This window comes from Carcharodon carcharias, assembly GCF_017639515.1.
Source record: "Carcharodon carcharias isolate sCarCar2 chromosome 37 unlocalized genomic scaffold, sCarCar2.pri SUPER_37_unloc_1, whole genome shotgun sequence".
Classification (NCBI taxonomy): Eukaryota; Metazoa; Chordata; class Chondrichthyes; order Lamniformes; family Lamnidae; genus Carcharodon; species Carcharodon carcharias.
Window position 1 is genome coordinate 685,169 of NW_024470758.1, and position 22,340 is coordinate 707,508.

Sequence of the window (22,340 nt, forward strand, 5' to 3'; positions counted from 1 at the left end):
CCTACTATCCTCAAAAAGCTCTGATAAATTTGTCAGACAGGATTTCCCTTTAGTAACACCAATGTTGACCAGATCGAACGTCCCAGTTTTCCCTGACCTTTTGTCATGTTTTGACAAAGGGAGACAGACAAACTCAAAAGATATACGTAGCCAGATGGATTTTAACAGTGGACGAACTGAGAGGTTAGAAGTATCAGGAAAGGTTGAATAGGCTGGGGCTCTTTGGTAAGGAAAAGGCCGAGGGGGTTTGCCTGAATGGAGCCTTTGAGATTAGGAAGGATTTGATGAGGTGGAGGTAGAGGAGACCTTTCCACTTGGAGCGGGGAGACCAGAATTCGGGGCCATCAGTAGGAGACAGTCACGAATAAATCCAATCGGGAATCCGGTGGAAACCTCTTTACCCAGAGACGGTGGGGGGAGGGGGGGGAATGTGGAACTCGCTCCCGGGGGGAGTGGTTGAGGTGAATGGGGTCGATGCATTTAAGGGGGAAGCTGGATAAACACATGAGAGAGAGAGGAGTAGAAGGATGTGCTGGTGTGGGGTGGGGGGCAGATGAACACGGGGTTGGGAGGAGGCACGTGTGGGGCACAGAGCACATGGGCCAAATGGCCAGTTTCTGTGCCACGGATGTGAGGTAAATAATTCTTTGCTTTCTCCCCACTCACTCACCACCCCCCACCCCCCCCACCTTCCCCCTCCTTCTAGGGCCGAAGAGGAGGATGCGCGATTGGAGCGAGGGCTGGAGCACAGGCGTCAGAAGTACAGCCGCCGGGAGAAGTGTGTGATAAACTGAGCGAGAAGAGGAGAGAGAGAGAGAGAGAGAGAGAGATAGAGATCGAGAGAGAGAAACAGGACAAGAGCTGACTGCCGAGTTGGTCGATTTGGCGCCATTTGGGAGGTTGATGCTCGACGATGCCAATAGCCTCTCGCCTGCTTCCCCAACCACCCCCCCCACAACCCCCACCCCAACTCGCCCCTTCCCGGGAAGCTGAGGCGATTGCGAACTCAGTTGGGCGTGCGTCACCCCCCCGCGGCTGGTGTCTCTGAGACGGCGAGCAATGGGAATGGGCGGGGGGGTGGAGGGGGGGCGGAGAGATGCCATTTTTGCCTCAGTTTCTCCCTACGTGCTGCTTCAACTCCCCACTACCCCACACCCACCGCCCTCCCCCTCCTACCCTCTCCCCTCTCCACAATCCCCCCCTTCCCCTCTCCCCCCTCCCCACCCCCCTCCCCCGACGCCACCGGGGATCTCGGATTGACGTGAGTTTGCACGTTCTGTCAGTCGCCATGGCGACTGCTGCCTTCTGTTGCCGTGGCGGAGCCTGGCTTGCGCCAAGAGGAGGAGGTGGGGAGGGTTGTTGGGGGGGGGGGGGGGGTGGCTGCTGTTGCGGGGGGGAAGGGGGATGGGGGGGGTGGGGTGTCAGCTGGACGTGGAATTGGCCACAGAGGTCGTTCACCATCTCCGGGCCCCTTGAGTGAGGGTCACAAGTCAGAGGGCTGAAGGGGGGGCGTGGGTCAACGACAATACCCAGCGCTACTACCCCTCCCTCTCTCCCCCCCCCCCCACACCCACCAACCGCAAGGGTAAAAGAGAACATTCCGGAAGGGGGAGCCCCAAAAATGGCCGACACACACGGCGGGACCGAATTCAGTCAGGCTCCGCGAAAGGAATGGTGGCTGCTCGAGATTCCACTGCCAACTGCTTCCCTGTTGCTCCCTCCCTCCGAGTCAGGAGAACCTGGGTTCGAACCCACAATCCAGGCCAACGGTCCCCATGCCAGTATGGAGGGAGCACTGCACTGTCGGAGGGTCAGCACTGAGGGAGTGCTGCACTGTCAGAGGGTCAGTAATGAGGAAGTGCTACACTGTCAGGGGTCAGTACTGAGGGAGTGCTGCACTGTCAGAGGGTCAGTACTGAGGGAGCGCTGCACTGTCGGAGCGTCAGTACTGAGGGAGTGCTGCACTGTCAGAGGGTCAGTAATGAGGAAGTGCTACACTGTCAGGGGTCAGTACTGAGGGAGTGCTGCACTGTCAGAGGGTCAGTACTGAGGGAGTACTGCACTGTCAGGGGTCAGTACTGAGGGAGTGCTGCACTGTCGGAGGGTCAGTACTGAGGGAATGCTGCGCTGTCGGAGGGTCAGTACTGAGGGAGTGCTGCACTGTTGGAGGGTCAGCACTGAGGGAGTGCCGCACTGTTGGAGGGTCAGTACTGAGGGAGTGCTGCACTGTCAGGGGTCAGTACTGAGGGAGTGCTGCACTGTCAGGGGTCAGTACTGAGGGAGTGCTGCACTGTCAGAGGGTCAGTACTGAGGGAGTGCTGCACTGTCAGAGGGTCAGTAATGAGGAAGTGCTACACTGTCAGGGTTCAGTACTGAGGGAGTGCTGCACTGTTGGAGGGTCAGTACTGAGGGAGTGCCGCACTGTTGGAGGGTCAGTACTGAGGGAGTGCTGCACTGTCGGAGGGTCAGTACTGAGGGAGTGCTGCACTGTCAGAGGGTCAGTAATGAGGAAGTGCTACACTGTCAGGGGTCAGTACTGAGGGAGTGCTGCACTGTCAGAGGGTCAGTACTGAGGGAGTACTGCACTGTCAGGGGTCAGTACTGAGGGAGTGCTGCACTGTCGGAGGGTCAGTACTGAGGGAATGCTGCGCTGTCGGAGGGTCAGTACTGAGGGAGTGCTGCACTGTTGGAGGGTCAGCACTGAGGGAGTGCCGCACTGTTGGAGGGTCAGTACTGAGGGAGTGCTGCACTGTCAGGGGTCAGTACTGAGGGAGTGCTGCACTGTCAGGGGTCAGTACTGAGGGAGTGCTGCACTGTCAGAGGGTCAGTAATGAGGAAGTGCTACACTGTCAGGGGTCAGTACTGAGGGAGCGCTGCACTGTCAGAGGGTCAGTACTGAGGGAGTGCTGCACTGTCAGAGGGTCAGTAATGAGGAAGTGCTACACTGTCAGGGTTCAGTACTGAGGGAGTGCTGCACTGTTGGAGGGTCAGTACTGAGGGAGTGCCGCACTGTTGGAGGGTCAGTACTGAGGGAGTGCTGCACTGTCGGAGGGTCAGTACTGAGGGAGTGCTGCACTGTCAGAGGGTCAGTACTGAGGGAGTGCTGCACTGTCGGAGGGTCAGTACTGAGGGAATGCCACACTGTCGGATGTGCCATCTTAGAGGAGATGTGGCCCCATCTGCCTGTAACAGGGAAATAGCAGAGTTGGGATTCCGACAAGGATAAAGTTTCTGGCTGCAGAGCTTCCCACACTTGCCTCTGCCATGATCTGTTGACCTGAGCACCATTCTGCCGCCTGCCCCTCTTCAGCGACTGCCCCCATCCCACCCCTCCCCCATTCATCGACCATCCCCACCCCTCCCCCATTCATCGACCGCCCCCACCCCTCCCCCATTCATCAACCGCCCCCACCCCTCCATTTTGTTACCTTGAATTCCCCCCCTCCATTTTGTTCCTTTGAATTTCACCCCCCCCCCACCTCACCCCACCCCCACCTCCACTGCTTTCAGCTTCCTCCCCTTTGAACTTCTCTGCTGACCCCTCAGGTCATGTTCCCGGTGTCACTCAAAGACAACATTTTGCATTTAAATAGCGCCTTTAACGCCCCAGGGTGCTTCACAGGAGCGTTATTAAACAAGTTCTGACCCCCGAGCCACATGAGGAGATATTTAGGGACAAGCGAGCAAAAGCTCGGTCAAAGAGGTCGGTTTTAAGGAGCGTCTCAATGGAGGAGAGGGTGAGGGGCGGAGAGGTTAGGGAGGGAATTCCAGAGGTTAGGGCCCCCCCATCCCAGGCGGCTGAAGGCACGGCCCCCAATGGTGGAGCGATGGGAAATCGGGGGTTGCTCAGGAGGCCGGATTCGGAGGAGCACAGTGATCTCGGAGGGACTGGAGGAGAGTGCAGAGATGGGGAAGGGTGGTGGGGGGGGGGGGGGTCTCTCCATGCAGAAGTCCCTTGGCCCTCCTGTTTCCAAGGGGCTATAGCAGGCAGACAAGCCCAGTCCAGTTCCTCCCACCCTTCCTTACCTCACCACCCCCCCCCCCACCCTCCAGCAAACCCCTCCAGTTTTTTTTTGCCATTCCCCTGCTGAACCCACAGGGGGCGAAGGTCAACAGAGTGGGGTCAGTGTGCAAGCAGCTCATTCTCAAGCGCCCCCCCCCCACCCCCACAACCCACCACCCCACCAGGTCATTTCCATTGGGATGTCCAGGCAAACGAAGGTCAGCGAGCCAGCCGCTTTCCAGAACCTTCTCTGTAAAATTGTGACGCTGGGGGCGGGCGCGCTTGTGTTTTAAACCACGAGTTAGGCCGGGAGCTGGACTTTCTACTGCCAACCGGTCACTTGGTGGCGGGGGGGGGGGGGGGGGGGGGGGCGGTGAAGGGAAGGAGTGGTCCCTCCAAACCTCAGGAGCAGGCGAATTGACCCTCTCACGCGGCCCTCCCCCTGCATTGCCAGGGGGGCTGGGAGTCACGTGTTGGCCTGGACCCCTGCTGCTGCTGGGGCCGATCTCCGTGGGTTGCCCGAGTGCGCGGCCTGAGAAGCAGCAACTGGATCAAAACCCCCTGGAGCTCCCTCCCGAACGGCACTTGTGGGATGCGCCTACACCACATGGACCGCAGCGGGTTCGAGAAGGCAGCTCACCCCCACCACCTTCTCAAGGGGGGGGGGGGCGGGGGGGAGGCAACCAGGGGATGGGCCCGGCCAGCGATGCCCAGGCGCCGTGAAAGAATAAAATCGGAAGTTCTCGCGTTGAGGGGAGGGGAGGGGGTTTGCGGGGGGGGTCGGGGGGGAGGGTGGGTGTCGACTTGTGTTTGTAAGATGGTGGGAAGGCGACTGACCATTCCGCATGACTCTCCCGCCCAAGTCTGCCCGGTGGTCGGGGGGGGGGGGTCGACGGCAGTGTCGATTGACCCACCGTGGGCCGAGCCGCTGCGTTTGCCCCCCTCCCTGATGGGGCAACCCGTGAACGAGAGTGGGGGGGGGGGGAGTGGGGGGAGGGAATGGGGAATGGGGGTGTTGGGTGAATAATCCTTGACATTGAGAGGCTACCCCGTGCGTCCGAAATGGCCCCCGTTTCTGTCCCCTCTCCACCAGGACCACCCGTCCCCCCCACTCCGATACCCGACGGGGGTTGCGAGCGGGTTCACCGGGACCCTTCCCCGATACCCGACGGGGGTTGCGAGCGAGATCACCCGGACCCTTCCCCGATACCCGACAGGGGTTGCGAGCGGGTTCACTGGACGGAGTGCGTCTCCTCGGGGTGGGGTATTTATAGGCCAGGTTGAGCGAGGTGGATGTTTTTTTCCTTCCCCTTGTGTCAGGAATTCGCTTTTGACGGTGGATTTTCCTCACGTCGTTGTTGCACTATTACTTGTATTTTGTTGTTTGGAATTAAAGCCATGTTGAAGAAGCTCTGCCTTTCCCGGGCGTGGTGTGTTTTCTTTTCTCTCTCTCGCTTCTTGGTCCTCGGACGTGGGACCCGCCATCGCCGTGTGCCCCTCGACGAGGGCGTCCCCCCTGCCAAATCCCATCGACGGGCGGACGGCGGACGCCGGCCTCCCCACACCCCCCCACACCCCACCCTCACCCCCACACCCCCCCACAACCCCCCCCACTCACCCCCACAACCCCTCCCACCCACCCCCACAACCCCCCCAAACCCCCACAACCCCCCCCCCCCACCCCACCCATTTTGCCGCCATGGGGAGGCTGGCGGATCCTTCGGTCGCTCTGACGACGAGCCGCCATCTTCCACTTGGCCTCCTGTCAAGGGGGCTGGCACCTGCTGGATGGGCTGAGCGGCCTCGCCCACCGCCACCGCCGGGGGCGGAGCTTGTAGGCATGGGCGGGGTTTGCCTGGGTGGGCGGGGTTCTTGTGGGCGGCTCCCGTTGTGCTTGTGGTCGGGGGCGGGTCTCGCGGCCGGGGTCGGGGCCTGATTGGCAGATCGGGTCTCGTGGCTAGGTGGGGGAGGGGACCCTCGGTCCTGTTGCCAGGGGTGGAGCTTGTTGCCAAGGGCGGGGCCTGTGACCAGCGGCGGGCAGGGCTCGCTGTTAGGGCGAGGCCGGTCGGCAGGGTGCGTTAACCAGGGGCGAGGCCTGTTGCCAGGGGCGTGGTTTGCCCGTGTTTGACTGCGGGAGCGTTGGGAGGTGGGGTGACCCCGCCCCATGCTCAGAGCGAGGCCGTGCTGCCATGGTGAGTTGCACCATTCTGCGCTGAGGCGACCCTGGGTGTTCCTCCCCGCCATCGCTCTGCTGCCGCCGGCTCTCTCTCCCCCTCCTCTCCGCTGCTCCGTCAGGGGTCTGGGCCCGAGGGGGTGGGCGGGACCCGGCGAGGCGGGTGGGCGGGACCCGGCGAGGCGGGTGGGCGGGACCCGGCGCGCCTCGCCTTCTCCATCCCTGGAGCAATTCGTAATCTGATTGGCTACTGGAGATATGATTCCCGGGGAGTAGGAACCCGGTCATGTCATTGGCTGGGAGGGGAGTCTCGTGTGATTGGTTGGGCGGGAGCACCCCTTAATGTGATTGGCTGACAGGGGCGAGCTCGCTGTGTCATTGGCTGGAATCCTTGTCCATCAGAGAGAGGACCAGCCTCAGTGCCCTCAGGGTGGACAAGAAAGGACATTGGGCGGGCACTTGAAGGAATCAGGGGGGATATGGGACTGACTGGATTGGTGTACAGAGAGCCAGCAAAGACTCGATGGGCCGAATGGATGTAATGAGGTTGCACCTCCTTATCCAGCGAGCCCTGGAGCTTTACTCGCTGCTCTACTGCCAATGGTTGGGCATGGTCACTTCTGCGATGCCCCCCGTGGCGGACCATCCCACTCAGAGCTGCCATCCCTCTACCTTCCCCCGTGGGCAGGTCATCAGGGTAACAACATGTCCCGGATAACAAGCCGGCACCTTCAGGAGACCTACAGAGCGCGTTGTCAAGGGAGCAATGTTAATTCAACAACAATAACAGACGTGGGAGCGATGGGCTCCGGATGCAGCCTTGTTTTAATGTCAACACAGCTTTGCTAAAGCCTCAACGGTTTCCCTAAATAACACGTGCTCAGATTTATTTACTTCCTTGTTTTCTAACTAGACACATTCTGGACAAAATCCGAGATCCAAGATAACAATCCCAGCTTAAAAGGGAAACATTTGGGATAAATCTAGCATTATTGGCGGGCTGACGGAGCTCACAGTGCATCACTCTCGCTTAACTCTTGCATTGAGAACCTAGTAAAAATTTACAACACGATTATCAGGCAAAATAAGGCGATCTTAGGTGATCAAATGCTTGCTTGAAGGGATAGGTTTTGAAGGGTGCTTAACGAGAGAGGAGAGAGAGAGAGGCCGAGCGGTTTGGGGCTGGGGCTGGGGCTGACGGGGTGTGGAATACCAGAGCTTAGGATCCCCAGGCAGCTGAAGGCACGACCGTCAAAATCAGGGGATGCTCAGGAGGCCGGAATTAGAGGAACGCAGAGATCTTGGAGGGCTGGAGGGGTTTGCAGAGAGCCAACAGGCTCTTTCTGAGCTGTGATCGTTCTGTGATTGTTCAGGTTGGAGGGCCGGAGACGGTCACAGCAATAGGGAGAGAGCGAGGCCGTGGAGGGATTTGAACACAATTTTTGAATTTAAACGCAAGAGTAAAATCAGAGGTAGGATTATAAGGGCTTGGGGAAGATTGACTGATAACGTGGTCGATCTTGATGGAAACACCTTAAGGGAGGAGTAAGGGGATGGAGGTGACTAGAAGGAGGAAAATTCAAGGGAGTAATTACTGCAGGAGGGTGTGAGGCAGTGGAAGTGTGGGGGAAGCCAGAACTAGGAGCCAGCGACACAAGATGCTGGCGGTGAGTTATAGTTCCGTCAGGGAGTCCAAGTTGCTGTGGCAACATGCACTTTGCTGTGCACGTTGTGGTCCGGAGCTATGGATGGTGATGGTAGAGGCTCCTGCTTTCTTTCCATCACATGGCTGACCAGGAATCTCTCCCGCTCTTACTGCCTGCCATTGGCGTGTGTTTGCAGGTTGATAATCAACCTGTTTGGCTGCGTTATGAACGCAACTTCCTTGCCCATCAAGTCCTGGGGGTGGGACTCAAACCCAGGGCTGGTAGCTCAGAGGCAGGAGCACTACTCACTGCGCCACGAAACCCAATACGAGGTAGTCACTAATAAATCCAATCAGGAATTCAGGAGAAGCGTCTTTATCCAGAGAGCAATGAGAATGTGGGACTCGCTCCCACAGGGGTGAACAGTATAGGTTTCAGGGAGAAGCTGGATAAACGCATGAGGGAGAAAATTATAGAAGGATATGTGGATGGGGTGAGACGAGGAGGGGCTGGGAGAAGGCTTGTATGGAGTATAAACACCAGCACGGAGCTGATGGGCCGAATGGCCTGTTTCCATGCTGTGAATACTATGTCACCACACCTTAAGATGCAGTGGTGGTCCCAGGAGGAAGAGATGATCAAAAGCATTTGCCATGACCTCGAGGTTCTTGGAGGCAGATCATTTGCGGTCAGTAAGATCCAGGCTGCCCAATATATTGCTGTTCGATGTGATTTATTCTTACAGTACAGAGATACTTCTCCAGGTTATCTTGCAATGATGATTCATTCATTATATATTTTCCAGGCTGTGCCAGTGAAGGTTCTGGTCACAGGAGCTGCTGGTCAGATTGCCTACTCCCTGCTATACAGCATAGCCAATGGAGAGGTGTTTGGGAAAGAGCAGGTAAGTATGATCACATTTCCCTCCAGGGCCACGGATTATTCCGGAACAAGCGAGCAACCCCCGTTCCTAGTCAATCAATCAAATTCTCATTTTAAATTTGAGGTGGATACGATTTTTATTTTATCAGCCAGCGTTACTAAGGGATATGGGACAAAGGTGGGTATGTGGAGATAGGTCGCAGATCAGCCATGACCTCACTGAGTGGTGGAAGAGGCCTCGGGGCATTCTCTGCACCCTCTCCAGGGCCCCGGCGTGCTTCCTAAAGTGCGGTGTCCAGAATTGGACACAATTCTCCAGCTGAGGCCTAACCAGGGATTTTATAAAGGTTCAGCAGAACGCCCTCTATTCCTCCATTAAGAAAGCCCAGGATCTTTTTCACAACAGCTTTCTCAGCTTCTCCTGCCTTCAAAGGTTTGTGTGCATACGCCCCCTCCCCGCCAAGTCTCTCTGTTCCTGCACCCACCCCCCCACCCCCTGTTTAAAATGATACTGTTTAATCCCTATTGTCTCTCCTCGTTCTTCCTACCAACGTGATTCACTTATGTTGCTCTTGTAGCCTGTGGCTCTGGTCCTGACGGACATTCCCTCGAGACTGGCTGTGCTGGGCGGTGTGGCGATGGAGCTGCAGGACTGTGCTCTCGAACTCCTTCAAGGTAACAAGAGAAACAGCCCGTGGGTCAGACATCAGTACAAACTCCGCATCGATTTAAAGCCACATTAATGTTCATTTAGATGAAAGCGAAAAACTGCGGATGCTGGAAATCCAAAACAAAAATAAAAATACCTGGAGAAACTCAGTTGTGTTCCTCTCCGCAGATGCCGTCAGAACTGCTGAGTTTTTCCAGGTATTTTTATTTTTGTTTAATATTCACCTACATTGGCTCAACAGCCCAGAAACAGGCTACCCAGCCTGACTGGTCCAAGCCAGTATTCATCCTCCGCATGAGCCTCCTCCCATCCCTTCCTCGTCCCCATCAGCATATCCTTCCATTGCTTTCACACACTCGTGTGTTTAGCTTGTCCTTGAATGCGTTTCCCTCTCACTCTTTCTCTCTTGCCTCTGAGTCTAGACGTTTTGTGTTCGAGCCAATGACTTGAGCCCAAAACGCGGGCACACACGCCCAGTGCCAGCACCGATGGAGTGCTGCACTGTCAGAGGTGCCGGACGTCACGCCAAAGCCAGACCACCATTGGAAGAAAAGCAAGTGGGAGTTCCCCTCGCACCACCACCACCCCCCTCCCCAACCCCGGTGCCCTGCCCTGCTACCAGCATCGCTTTTTTTAAATAAAATAAAGCACAGATTATCTCATTCTCAGATTGTGGGAGCTTTCTGTGTGCAAATTGGCTGAAACCGCCAGTCTCTTTCGTGCAGGAGTCACTGTGACGGACTGTGACGAGGTGGCCTTCAGGGATCTGGACGTGGCTGTGCTGGTTGGAGCGATGCCCAGAGGGGAGGGCATGGCGAGCGGTGACCATTTAGGAGCAAACGTTCGGATGTTCAGGTCCCAGGGGCAGGCCTTGGAGGCGTATGCCAAGAAGACAGTCAAGGTAGGTGTGCAACTCTGCCCTCCTCCTGCACACCAGCTGCGCCACCCAGCCCACCCCCCCCCCCCCGCTTTATCATTACTGAGCTGCTCGTCAGCACGTGTCGCCAGTCTAATCTCCCAGGAGAGGCATCGCAGAGCCGAGCCCAACACTGCCCTCGCCTGACGCCTGGCTTAGTTAGGCCGCACTCTCGGCTTTTGAACCAGCATGTCGGAGGATCAAGCCCTACGATGGAAGCTTGAGCCTGTAACCCCGGCCAACGCTCTCTCAGGTGGATGTGAAAGATCCCACGGCCGCGATTGGAAGAAGAGTAGTGGGGTGGGTAGGGGGTAAGGGGTGGGGGGGAGTGGGGGGTAAGGGATGGGGGGGAGAGTAGGGGGTAAGGGATGGGGGGCAGTAGGCGTTAAGGGATGGGGGGAGTAGGGGTTAAGGGATGGGGAGGAGTAGGGGTTAAGGGATGGGGGGGTAGGGGGTAAGGGATGGGGGCAGTAGGGGGTAAGGGATGGGGGTTAGGGGGTAAGGGATGGGGGGAGTGGGGGGTAAGGGATGGGGGAGTAGAGGGTAAGGGATGGGGGTATGGGGTAAGGGATGGGGGGTATGGAGTAAGGGATGGAGTGGGGTTTAAGGGATGGGGGGGAGTAGGGGGTAAGGGATGGGGGGGAGTAAGGGTAAGGGATGGGGGGGAGTAGGGGTTAAGGGATGGGGGGGAGTAGGGGTTAAGGGATGGGGGGGAGTGGGGGGTAAGGGATGGGGGGAGTAAGGGTAAGGGATGGGGGGGAGTAGGGGTTAAGGGATGGGGGGGAGTAGGGGGTAAGGGATGGGGGGGAGTGGGGGGTAAGGGATGGGGGGAGTAAGGGGTAAGGGATGGGGGGAGTAAGGGGTAAGGGATGGGGGGAGTAAGGGGTTAAGGGATGGAGGGGAGTAGGGGTTAAGGGATGGGGGGGAGTAGGGGGTAAGGGATGGGGGGAGTAGGGGGTAAGGGATGGGGCAGTAGGGGGTAAGGGATGGGAGGAGTGGGGGTAAGGGATGGGGGGGAGTAAGGGGTAAGGGATGGAGGGGAGTAGGGGTTAAGGGATGGGGGGAGTAGGGGGTAAGGGATGGGGGCAGTAGGGGGTAAAGGATGGGGCTTAGGGGGTAAGGGATGGGGGAGTGGGGGGTAAGGGATGGGGGAGTAGGTGGTAAGGGATGGGGGTATGGGGTAAGGGATGGGGGGGTATGGAGTAAGGGATGGGGGAGTGGGGGTTAAGGGATGGGGGAGTAGGGGGTAAAGGTTGGGGGGGTGTAGGGGGTAAGGGATGGGGGGATGGGGTAAGGGATGGGGGGTGTGGAGTAAGGGATGGGGGAGTGGGGGTTAAGGGATGGGGGGGAGTAGGGGGTAAGGGTTGGCGGGGAGTAGGGGGTAAGGGTTGGGGGGGTGTAGGGGGTAAGGGATGGTGGGGAGTAGGGGGTAAGGGATGGGGGGCTGTAGGGGGTAATGGGATGGGGGGGTAGCGGGTAAGGGATGGGGGGGGAGTTCTCCCGGGTGTCCTGGGGCCAATATTTATCCCTCAACCAACATCACTAAAAACAGGCGAAATGGGTCATTATCGCATTGCTGTGTGTGGGAGCTTGCTGTGCGCAAATTGGCTGCCACGTTCCTTACATTGCAACAGGGACCACACTTCAAAATGACTTAATTGGCTGTAAAGTGGTTTGGAACGTCCTGAGGTCCTGAAAGGGTCTGTAGAAGTGCAAGTTTATCTTTCTTCTTCCACATTGTCCCTTGTCACACCACCCCCCCCACCTCTACCCCCCCACCCCAGTACCTCAGGCATGAAACAGCCCATTCAGCCCAACTGGCCTGTGATGGTGTGAATGCACCTCACAAACCTCTTCTTCCTATCGCCACATCCTTCTGCTCCTTTCCCCCTCATGTGTTTATCCAGCTTCCTTGTCAAACCTGTACTATTCACCTCGATCGACCGCTCCCTGCGGGAGCGAGTTCCACATTATCTCCACTCTCTTGGGTGAAGACACCTGAATTCCCCATTGGATTTACAGCAAAGCCTCACTGTTCACTGGAGGGTTTACATTCCCACGATAGCTTGCAAACGGAGAAATGGTGAGAAAGGAATGTTTGGATAGGTCCCAGCTGTGCCAGGGCTGCTTTGGTTCAGGGCAGTTACAGTACTCAAACAATGACCTGCGTTTCTCTCCACTGAAGCTCTTAGATCTGCTGTGGATGCTCCACATTTCTGCTTCCTGTTTCCCAATTTCCAGCACTGGCAGCTTTACTCGCAACCCATTTCAAAATCGCGGTCAATGAGAAAGGGAAAAACCCAGCTCCAATAAGGGGTAAAGTATATCCTGGGAAATTCCTCTCCGATTCACTCCCCCCCCCCACCCCGGACTCAGGTCACTGAATCCAGCCAAGGAGGTCACACGAACCAAGGATTACCAAGGTTTCTAAAGACACTTGCATCCTGTATTACGTGATTTCTGTCCTCGGCAGGAACCCAGTCCAGTTCCCTCCGAAAGTGTTCGGAGAGTCAGCACCTACCACACCAGCCTGTATTGTATTCCAGAGCCCCACTACTCTCTGAGGATTGACAAATCACCCTTTTTTTAAATTCATCCTTGGGATGTGGGCACCACTGGCTGGACCAGCATTTATTGCCCATCCCTAATTGCCCCCTTGAGAAGGTGGGGGTGAGCCGCCTTCTTGAGCTGCTGCGGTCCCTGTGGTGTAGGTACACCCACCGTGCTGTTAGGGAGGGAGATCCAGGATTTTGTCCCAGCGACAGTGAAGGAACGGCCGATATATTTCCAAGTCGGGATGGTGAGTGGCTCGGAGGGGAACTTGCAGGTGGTGGTGTCCCCCATGTGTCTGCTGCCCTTGTCCTTCTAGATGGTAGAGGTTATGGGTTTGGAAGCTGCTGTCGAAGGAGCCTTGGTGAGTTGCTGCAGTGCATCTTGTAGATGGTACACACACTGCTGCCACTGTGCGTCGGTGGTGGAGGGAGTGAATGTTTGTGGATGTGGATGTTTGTGGATGTGGTGCCAATCTAGGTGGTAGAGGTCGTGGGTTTGGAAGGCGCTGTCGAGGGAGCCTTGGTGAGTTGCTGCAGTGCATCCTGTAGATGGTACACACACTGCTGCTACTGTGCGTCAGTGGTGGAGGGAGTGAATGTTTGTGGATGTGGATGTTTGTGGATGTGGTGCCAATCTAGGTGGTAGAGGTCGTGGGTTTGGAAGGTGCTGTCTAAGGAGCCTTGGTGAGTTGCTGCAGTGCATCTTGTAGGTGGTACACACACTGCTGCTCCCTCAAGTGCCCATCCAATTTCCTTTCGAAATTATTCATCGTCTCCGCTTCCACCTCCCCCTCATAGGCAGCGAGTTCCAGGTCATGACCACACGCCGCTGGTTCTAGAAGGGCAGTTAGTTGGAAACACTTACAGCCGCCGTGGTCGAGCGCGAAAGGTGCAGTGTTGCTCGTTTCTCCGAGAGGCTCCGCAATCCAGCTGCCACCTTATTCTCCATCTCTCCCTGCTCAGGTTCTGGTGGTGGGCAGCCCAGCCAATACCAACTGCCTCGTCGCCATGACATCGGCGCCCTCCATCCCTCGGGAGAACTTCTCTTGCCTGACACGGCTGGGCCAGAACCAAGCTCAGGCCAAGGTAGGTACCAGGGGAGGAAACACCCACCCCTCCCCCCCCCCCCCGTCCACCCCCAAGCCGAATATGGTCATGTGTTGGAATTGTTTACCGCTATCAGGGAGCGGGGCTACCCGAGGAGGTATTTAGAGACAGGTGACCCAAAAGCTCAGCCAAGGAGTGTCTTAAAGGAGGAGAGAGAGTGATGGAGAGGTTTAGGGAGGCAATTCCGGAGCTTAGGGTTCCGGCAGCTGAAGGCACGGCCGCCAGCGGTGGAGCGATGGGAATCGGGGGTAGCTCGAGTGGCAAGAATTGGAGGACCACCAGGATCTGGGAAGCTTGTAGGGGCTGGGGGAGGTTACAGAGATAGGGAGGGGGCGGTGGGGGGTGGGGGTGTGGGCCGGTGAGATCTCAGAGTGGGGAGAGCAGGAGTGGTTGTTGTCGGGCTGGGGGAGGTTAGAGAAACGGGGGTGGGGGGGTGCGGTGAGATGTTGGGGTCAGGGGTGTTGATATCTCGGGGTGGGGAGATCTCGGGGTGGGGGTGTGCGGTTGTTGTCGGGCTGGGGGAGGTTAGAGAAACGGGGGTGGGGGGTGGTGAGATCTCGGGGTGGAGAGCGTGGTTGTTGTCGGGCTGGGGGAGGTTACAGAGGTAGGGAGGGGGCGAGATCTCAGGGAGGGGCAGTTTGTAGGGCCAGAGGAGATTCCAGAGATTGGGGGAGTTGCGGTAGGGTCTCAGAGGGGGGAGGGCAGGAGTGGTTGTTGTCGGGCTGGGGGAGGTTAGAGAAACGGGGGTGAGATCTCGGGGTGGGGGGGGGGTGGTGAGATCTCGGGGTAGGGGGTGGTGAGATCTCGGGGTGGGGGATGAGATCTCGGGGTGGGGGGGGTGAGATCTCGGGGTGGGGAGATCTCGGGGTGGGGGGGTGGTGGTGAGCTCTTGGGGTGGGGGAGGTGAGATCTTGGGGTGGGGGGGCTGGGGAGATCTCGGGTTGGAGGGGTGGTGAGATCTCGGGGTCGGGGGGGTGAGATCTCGGGGTGGGGGGGGGAGATCTTGGGTGGGGGTGATGAGATCTCGGGGTGGGGAGATCTCGGGGTGGGGGAGGTGAGATCTTGGGGTGGGGAGATATCGGGGTGGGGGTGTGCGGTTGTTGTCGGGCTGGGGGAGGTTAGAGAAGCGGGGGTGGGGGGGGTGAGATCTCGGGGTGGGGAGATCTCGGGGTGGGGGTGCGGTGAGATCTCGGGCTGGGGGAGGTTAGAGAAACGGGGGTGAGATCTCGGGGTGGGGGGGGGGTGGTGAGATCTCGGGGTAGGGGGTGGTGAGATCTCGGGGTGGGGGGATGAGATCTCGGGGTGGGGAGATCTCGGGGTGGGGGGGTGGTGGTGAGCTCTTGGGGTGGGGGAGGTGAGATCTTGGGGTGGGGGGGCTGGGGAGATCTCGGGTTGGAGGGGTGGTGAGATCTCGGGGTCGGGGGGGTGAGATCTCGGGGTGGGGGGGGTGGTGAGATCTCGGGGTGGGGGGGGAGATCTTGGGTGGGGGTGATGAGATCTCGGGGTGGGGGTGCGGTGAGATCTCGGGGTGGGGGAGGTGAGATCTTGGGGTGGGGAGATATCGGGGTGGGGGTGTGCGGTTGTTGTCGGGCTGGGGGAGGTTAGAGAAGCGGGGGTGGGGGGGGTGAGATCTCGGGGTGGGGAGATCTCGGGGTGGGGGTGCGGTGAGATCTCGGGGTGGGGGAGGTGAGATCTTGGGGTGGGGAGATATCGGGGTGGGGGTGTGCGGTTGTTGTCGGGCTGGGGGAGGTTAGAGAAGCGGGGGTGGGGGGGGTGAGATCTCGGGGTGGGGAGATCTCGGGGTGGGGGTGCGGTGAGATCTCGGGGTGGGGGAGGTGAGATCTTGGGGTGGGGAGATATCGGGGTGGGGGTGTGCGGTTGTTGTCGGGCTGGGGGAGGTTAGAGAAGCGGGGGTGGGGGGGGTGAGATCTCGGGGTGGGGAGATCTCGGGGTGGGGGGTGGTGAGATCTCGGGGAGACAGGGGGTAATGGTTGTATCGGATTCTCCCCTCGGTAAGACTCCGAGCCCCTGGATAAATCGCTGATTGTGTTTTATTTTTCCCTTGTTGCAGCTTGGCCTGACACTGGGAACTGGTGCTGGAACCGTCCGGAACGTCATTGTCTGGGGCAATCACTCCGACACACACTACCCCGACGTGGACCATGCCTCAGTCACACGTGGTTCCCGCCGTGTGGGACTCCGGCAGGCCTTAGGGGATGCCAGGTTGCTGACTGGAGACTCTAACATGGTGAGAATCTGCCCCCCCCGACCACCCCCCACCCCCTTTTCCCCTCCCTCGACCGGTGAGTGAAGTCCCTCCCCATCCCTGGTGCCTCCTCGGTTAACCGACTGTGCCTCTTTCTCCCTCTCTCCTCAGGGCATCCAGCACCAAGGGGTGATCCTGAAGGGGTCAGGCAGACTGTCCAGTGCCATGTCTATCACCAGCGCCGTCTGTGACCACCTGCAGGCGCTGTGCTACGGGACGCAGGAGGTATGTCGCCTTAGGGGTTACACGGTGTCAGGGTGGTCACTAACCAGTGCCCTGGTGTGATTTGATGGCCTGACATTCTTGCACGTGAAGCCTAATTTAAAGGTTCCAACGGGCTGTGTGATCAGATGGGATCATTGATGGAGGATTTACCACTGCGAATCACTGGAGCTCTCCGACCAGGCCCTCTCCTCACCTCCTCTCACTCTCCCTCCCTTCTGAAGTTGGAATACGTTTGTATAAATGTTGACACTCGTGCAGAACGAGACTCAGAGGGAGGTAGGAGGGTCTCACGGGCTCCACTCTCTCTCTCCTATTGACCATTTTAAGTTTGCCTCAGTCTCTTGCTTTGCTCAGGTGGGCGCATTGCAGGGGTTGGCAGCGATCAGAGTTTAACAGTTGGGTCCCTGTGACATTGGCGCTCGGCGGGGGATGGGGGGTTGGGCCTGTGTGGGGAGGGGCCCTGCTCCTGATCTCCAGCCGTTGACCCGACCAGGGAATCCGAGGGTGGCTGATGCCCCAGCAAGAGCTGCTGCCACGTTCCAGTCTCGAGCCACGTTCCTGACAGCAGCGCAGGAGACTCGGCCTGGCTGGGATTGGGGGGGGGTAGGTCCAGAGGGTTCTAGGGTAGGCAGAGGGGTATTTCTCTTCTGCTGGCCACATGTCTCGTGACTCTGGAGCAGGGCTGGATCTCTCTGAACCTTCACTGGACTGCCTCGTGGTGACGCCAGTAATGGACATCCCACCCATATTGACCTGGGAGGTCAGGCCCGCTGCAGGCTGAGGACTGCCTCCCAGGATGGTCTTTTGAAGAATCCACATGCTGGGCATCTCTCCTACCCCTCAGTATTGGCCGACACTCACTCACTATTGGCCCACATGTTCACCATTGGCCCACATGTTCCCTATAGGCCCACATGTTCACCACTGGCCCAAATGTTCACTATTGGCTCATGTACACTCACTGTTGGCCCACACTCTCACAATTGGCCACATGTTCACTATTGGCCCACGCTCACTTACTATTGACCCACATGTTCACTATTGGACCACGCTGACTCACTATTGGACCACACTCATTCACTATTGGCCACATGTTTACTATTGGCCCATGTTCACTCACTATTGGCCCAAATGTTCATTATTGGCCCACACACACTCACTATTGGCCCACACACACTCACTATTGGCCCACACACACTCACTATTGGTCCATGCTCACTCACTATTGACCTGACCTCGCTCACTATTGGCCCACTCTTGCTCACAATTCACCCACATGCTCACTATTTGCCCACACATGTTCACTATTGGACTCATTATTGGCCCATGCGCACTTACTATTGGCCCACGCTCGCTCCCTATTTGCCCAAACTTGCTCACTATTGGCCCACACTTGTTCACTGTTGGCCCATACTCTCTCACTATTGGTCCACACGCACTATTGGCCCACACTCGCTTACTATTAGCCCACATGTTCACTATTGGCCCAAATTCACACACTGTTGGCCAACATTCGCACATTATTAGTTCAAGCTCACTCACTGTTGGACCGCATCTTCACTATTGGGCCATTCTAACTCACTATGGGCCCACGCTCACTCACTGTTGACCCACATTTGCTTACTATTGGCCCAAATTCGCTCACTATTGGCTCAAATTTGCTCACCATTGGCCCACGCTCGCTCACCATTGGCCCACGCTCGCTCACCATTGGCCCACGCTCGCTCACTATTGGCCCACGCTCGCTCACTATTGGCCCACGCTCGCTCACTATTGGCCCACGCTCGCTCACTATTGGCCCACGCTCGCTCACCATTGGCCCACGCTCGGTCACTATTGGCCCACACACACGTTTACAATTGACCCACATGTTAATTATTAGCCCAAAGACACTCTGGGTCCACAAATGCTCACTGTTGGCCTGCACCCACTGGCTGTTGGTGACTGTTTTCTCAGTGTTGCTCAGTACTGACTTGTTGCTTTTCATCGCAGGGTGAATGCGTGTCGATGGGAGTCATCTCCAATGGGAACTGCTATGGAATTCCTGAGCAGCTCATTTACTCATTTCCAGTAACCGTACAGGTACTTCAAACACCTGATTCTAAATGGGTAACCTCCCTCAGTGATAACACACTCATCTTGAGGTGTCAGGGTTGTGGGTTCCAGCCTCACAACAGAGAATTGAGCTCATAATCCAGGCTGACAATCCCAGTGCCAGTTGGAAAGTCAGTACCGAGGGAAAGCTGCACTGTCGGAGGGTCAGTACTGAGGGAGTGCTGCACTGTCGGAGGGTCAGTGCTGAGGGAGTGCTGCACTGTCGGAGGGTCAGTGCTGAGAGAGTGCTGCACTGTCGGAGGGTCAGTGCTGAGGGAGTGCTACACTGTCGGAGGGTCAGTGCTGAGGGAGTGCTACACTGTCGGAGGGTCAGTGCTGAGGGAGTGCTGCACTGTCGGAGGGTCAGTACTGAGGGAGTGCTGCACTGTTGGAGGGTCAGTACTGAGGGAGTGCTGCACTGTTGGAGAGTCAGTACTGAGGGAGTGCTACACTGTTGGAGTGTCAGTACCGAAGGAATGCTGCTCTGTCAGAGGGTCAATACCGAGGGTGCGCTTCCTACCTTTGTAACCTCCTCCAGCCCCGCTCCGAGATCTCTGCGCTTCTCCAATTCCAGCCTGTCGAACATCCACTGATTTCAATCTCTCCACCATTGGCGGCTGTGCCTTTAGCTGCCTGGGGACCTAACCCCTGGAATTGCCTCGCTAAACCTCTCCGCCTGTCTCTGCTCCTTTAAGATGCTCCCTAAAACTGAACTATTTGACCAAGCTTTTGATCACCTGTCCCTAATATGTGACTGGGTCATATTTTCTTTGATAACGCTGCTTTTTTAAAAATTCATTTGTGGAACGTGGGCATCGCTGACTAGGCCAGCACATATCCCCCATCCCTAATGGGAAGTTTGACTATGTTAAAGGAGCGATAGAAATGCAAGTTGTTACTGAGCTCTGGAAAATTCATGTAAATGTCCTTGTGCAGCCAAAGAGGGAATAAAATCACAGGCTGATTCTTCCCTCCCCACCCTGCAGCCAGGCTTGGCCGTGATGCACTCAACAGTTGAATAGCCAGCCCAGGTTGGCAGCGAGTGAGATACGTGGGGACTGCTTGGCGTGGGGGAAATGTCTCCCTCCTCCAGAGATGTGTGTCGCCCCGGTGTACTTTGTACTTACAGATTGTCTCTGTTTCCAGAACGGAAGATGGCAGATTGTGCCCGGCCTGAGTGTGTCCGGCGCCACCCGCCACAGGATGGCCCTGTCTGCCCAGGAGCTGCTTGAAGAGCGGGAGGGAGCACTCAGAGTGCTGGCAAAGAGTAAGTACAGGTTCACTTAGCAGCCAAGCCTCCGAGGGGAGACGGTAGCTCAGCACGGATACGTGAAAGGAGGTAAACATCCTGTTAGCCCTGACCCGCTTGGGTTCAGGTTCCGGGGGGGTGGGTGGCAGGGTGCTCTCGTCCCTGGGCAGTGAGGGATGCCCCTCACTCTCTCTCAATGTGTCCCTCCGCCCAGTGACACAGAATTGGAAACTGGGCTGCTGGACACCAGAACAAGCTTGGGCCATTTGTTGTTTTTAAAATGGGCTTTACTCTGTATCTAACCCCGTGCTGTACCTGCCCTGGGAGTGTTTGATGGGGACAGTGCAGAGGTAGCTTTACTCTGTATCTAACCCCGTGCTGTACCTGTCCTGGGAGTGTTTGATGGGGACAGTGTAGAGGGAGCTTTACTCTGTATCTAACCCCGTGCTGTACGTGTCCTGGGAGTGTTTGATGGGGACAGTGTAGAGGGAGCTTTACTCTGTATCTAACCCCGTGCTGTACCTGTCCTGGGAGTGTTTGATGGGGACAGTGTAGAGGGAGCTTTACTCTGTATCTAACCCCGTGCTGTACCTGTCCTGGGAGTGTTTGATGGGGACAGTGTAGAGGGAGCTTTACTCTGTATCTAACCCCGTGCTGTACCTGTCCTGGGAGTGTTTGATGGGCACAGTATAGAAGGAGCTTCACTCTGTATCTAACCCCGTGCTGTACCTGTCCTGGGAGTGTTTGATGGAGACAGTGTAGAGGGAGCTTTACTCTGTATCTAAACCCGTGCTGTACCTGTCCCGGGAGTGTTTGATGGGGACAGTGTAGAGGGAGATTTACTCTGTATCTAACACCGTGCTGTACCTGTCCTGGGAGTGTCTGATGGGGACGGTGGAGAGGGAGCTTTACTCTGTATCTAACCACGTGCTGTACCTGTCCTTGGAGTGTTTGATGAGGACAGTGTAGAGGGTGCTTTACTCTGTATCGTATCCTGTGCTGTACCTGTCCTGGGAGATTTTGATGGGTCAGTGTAGAGGGAACTTTACTCTCCATCTAATCCTGTGCTGAACCTGCCCTGGGAGTGTTTGATGGGGACAGTGTAGAGGGAGCTTCACTCTTTATCTAACCCTGTGCTGTACCTGTCCTGGGAGTGTTTGATGGTGACAGTGTAGAGGGAGCTTTACTCTGTATCTAACCCCATGCTGTACCTGTCCTGGGAGTGTTTGATGCGGACAGTGTAGAGGGAGCTTTACTCTGTATCTTACCCCGTGCTGTACCTGTCCTGGGAGTGTTTGATGGGGACAGTGTAGAGGGAGCTTTACTCTGTATCTTACCCTGTGCTGTAACTGTCTTTGGGAGTTTTTGATGGGGAGAGTTTAGAGCGAGTTTTACTCTGTATCTAACCCCGTGCTGTACCTGTCCTGGCAATATTTGATGGAGACAGTGAAGAGGGAGCGTTACTCTATATCTAACACCGTGCTGTACCTCTCCTGGGAGTGTTTATATGGGGACAGTGGAGAGGGCTCTTTATTCTGTATTTTACCCCGTGCTGTACCTGTCCTGTGAGTGTTTGATGGGGACAGTGTAGAGGGAGCTTCACTCTGTATCTAACCCTGTGCTGGGTGTCCGAAATTGAAATTAATTCCCCAGCATTGTGAACTTTAGGAATGTGATTAAAACTGGACACAGCCTCTGGGTGATTATTACTGGAAGCTTTCTCTCTTTGCAGGTAACCTCTGAGACGTCTGTGCTGGGACCAATTAAGATTGAGCAGGGGATCAGAGATGCAGAGACCAGTTCTGAGGATGATTGCACTGGTGGGACACATTGCCATTCTGCTCAGATCCCCACCTTCCCCTTCTACTGACTGGAACACGTTTCTGGAACAGCCCAGTGCAAACCACCGGAACATCCAATCACATTATTGCGTGTAAACATGCAGCTGCAGGTTAACCTGCCCCCTCCCCTCCTCTCGGAGCAGGACTGTGAGCTCACAGCGGATCACACCACAGCTGCCTTGGATCACTGACCCTGCACGGACTGTGCAATGAGCTGCAGTGTCACTCAGAGGTATAGGTGAGAGTTCGATTCCGACGCCGGAGAGGTGCAGCCACATCCAGGTCCACCGTCCTGCCAAATCCAGGCCTCACTCCACCCCACCCCATCCCTCACCCAGGACTCCTCTTCCCCCGACACCCCCCACCCGCAGTCATCCCAAACCCCACACCCCCAACATTCACCAATTCAATACCCGACCCAGTTCAATGTATGTACTGCGTGGTTGGAGGAGCCGGCCATTTCACGAGGCTAGCGGGTTAAACTTGATGGGGAAGGCACCGCCTGGGAGCTCGCCAGCCACGATGTGAGAGATGTCTCCGAGGCATGACGCGTCCAGCTCACCAGTAGCTCCCCAAATCCAGTTTGAAATGAGGCGGCACCTTCTAAACGATATAATAAAAGGTGAAGCTTGTTCGCGGCCATCACTGGGCTTGGTCTGCTTTGTCGCTCAGCGTTCTTTGCATCGAACCATTCGCACAGGCACTGGATCATGAAC

The 22,340-nt window shown here is 56.9% G+C and overlaps 2 protein-coding genes across 4 annotated transcripts in view; both read left to right on the plus strand.

Moving 5' to 3' along the window:
- The window catches only part of LOC121274489 (EH domain-binding protein 1-like), a 27,679-nt gene extending 26,492 nt beyond the window's left edge, over nucleotides 1–1,187 (plus strand). Inside the window, exon 8 of the mRNA XM_041181829.1 lies at nucleotides 707–1,187. Coding sequence (XP_041037763.1) covers nucleotides 707–794 — 88 coding nt within the window. The 3' untranslated portion in view covers nucleotides 795–1,187. The remainder of the gene's footprint in view (nucleotides 1–706) is intronic.
- Nucleotides 1,188–6,059: 4,872 nt separating this feature from the next.
- Nucleotides 6,060–22,258, plus strand: LOC121274584 (malate dehydrogenase, cytoplasmic-like). Of its 3 annotated transcripts, none has more exons than XM_041181913.1 (10): nucleotides 6,062–6,195; nucleotides 8,628–8,726; nucleotides 9,283–9,379; nucleotides 10,100–10,275; nucleotides 13,806–13,928; nucleotides 16,021–16,197; nucleotides 16,327–16,440; nucleotides 18,433–18,522; nucleotides 19,681–19,801; nucleotides 21,516–22,258. In XM_041181913.1, exons 1-10 carry the CDS (start codon nucleotides 6,193–6,195, stop codon nucleotides 21,524–21,526), a joined length of 1,011 nt encoding a protein of 336 aa, XP_041037847.1. In that variant the 5' UTR covers nucleotides 6,062–6,192; the 3' UTR covers nucleotides 21,527–22,258. The 3 variants fall into 3 exon arrangements, with proteins under 3 accessions (XP_041037848.1, XP_041037847.1, XP_041037846.1); XM_041181912.1 differs by lacking the exon at nucleotides 6,062–6,195 and adding an exon at nucleotides 8,277–8,510; XM_041181914.1 differs by lacking the exon at nucleotides 9,283–9,379 and having other exon boundaries at nucleotides 6,060–6,195.
- Nucleotides 22,259–22,340: the final 82 nt, after the last annotated feature.

What these genes read in the sequence shown, in the direction of transcription:
- LOC121274584 (XM_041181912.1), top strand. Translation starts at nt 8,280, where the DNA reads ATGAGGGAGAAAATTATAGAAGGATATGTGGATGGGGTGAGACGAGGA. An exon ending in AGGTGTTTGGGAAAGAGCAG is followed by an intron (nt 8,727 to 9,282) that starts GTAAGTATGATC and finishes TTGCTCTTGTAG; the next exon opens with CCTGTGGCTCTGGTCCTGAC. An exon ending in ATGCCAAGAAGACAGTCAAG is followed by an intron (nt 10,276 to 13,805) that starts GTAGGTGTGCAA and finishes CTCCCTGCTCAG; the next exon opens with GTTCTGGTGGTGGGCAGCCC.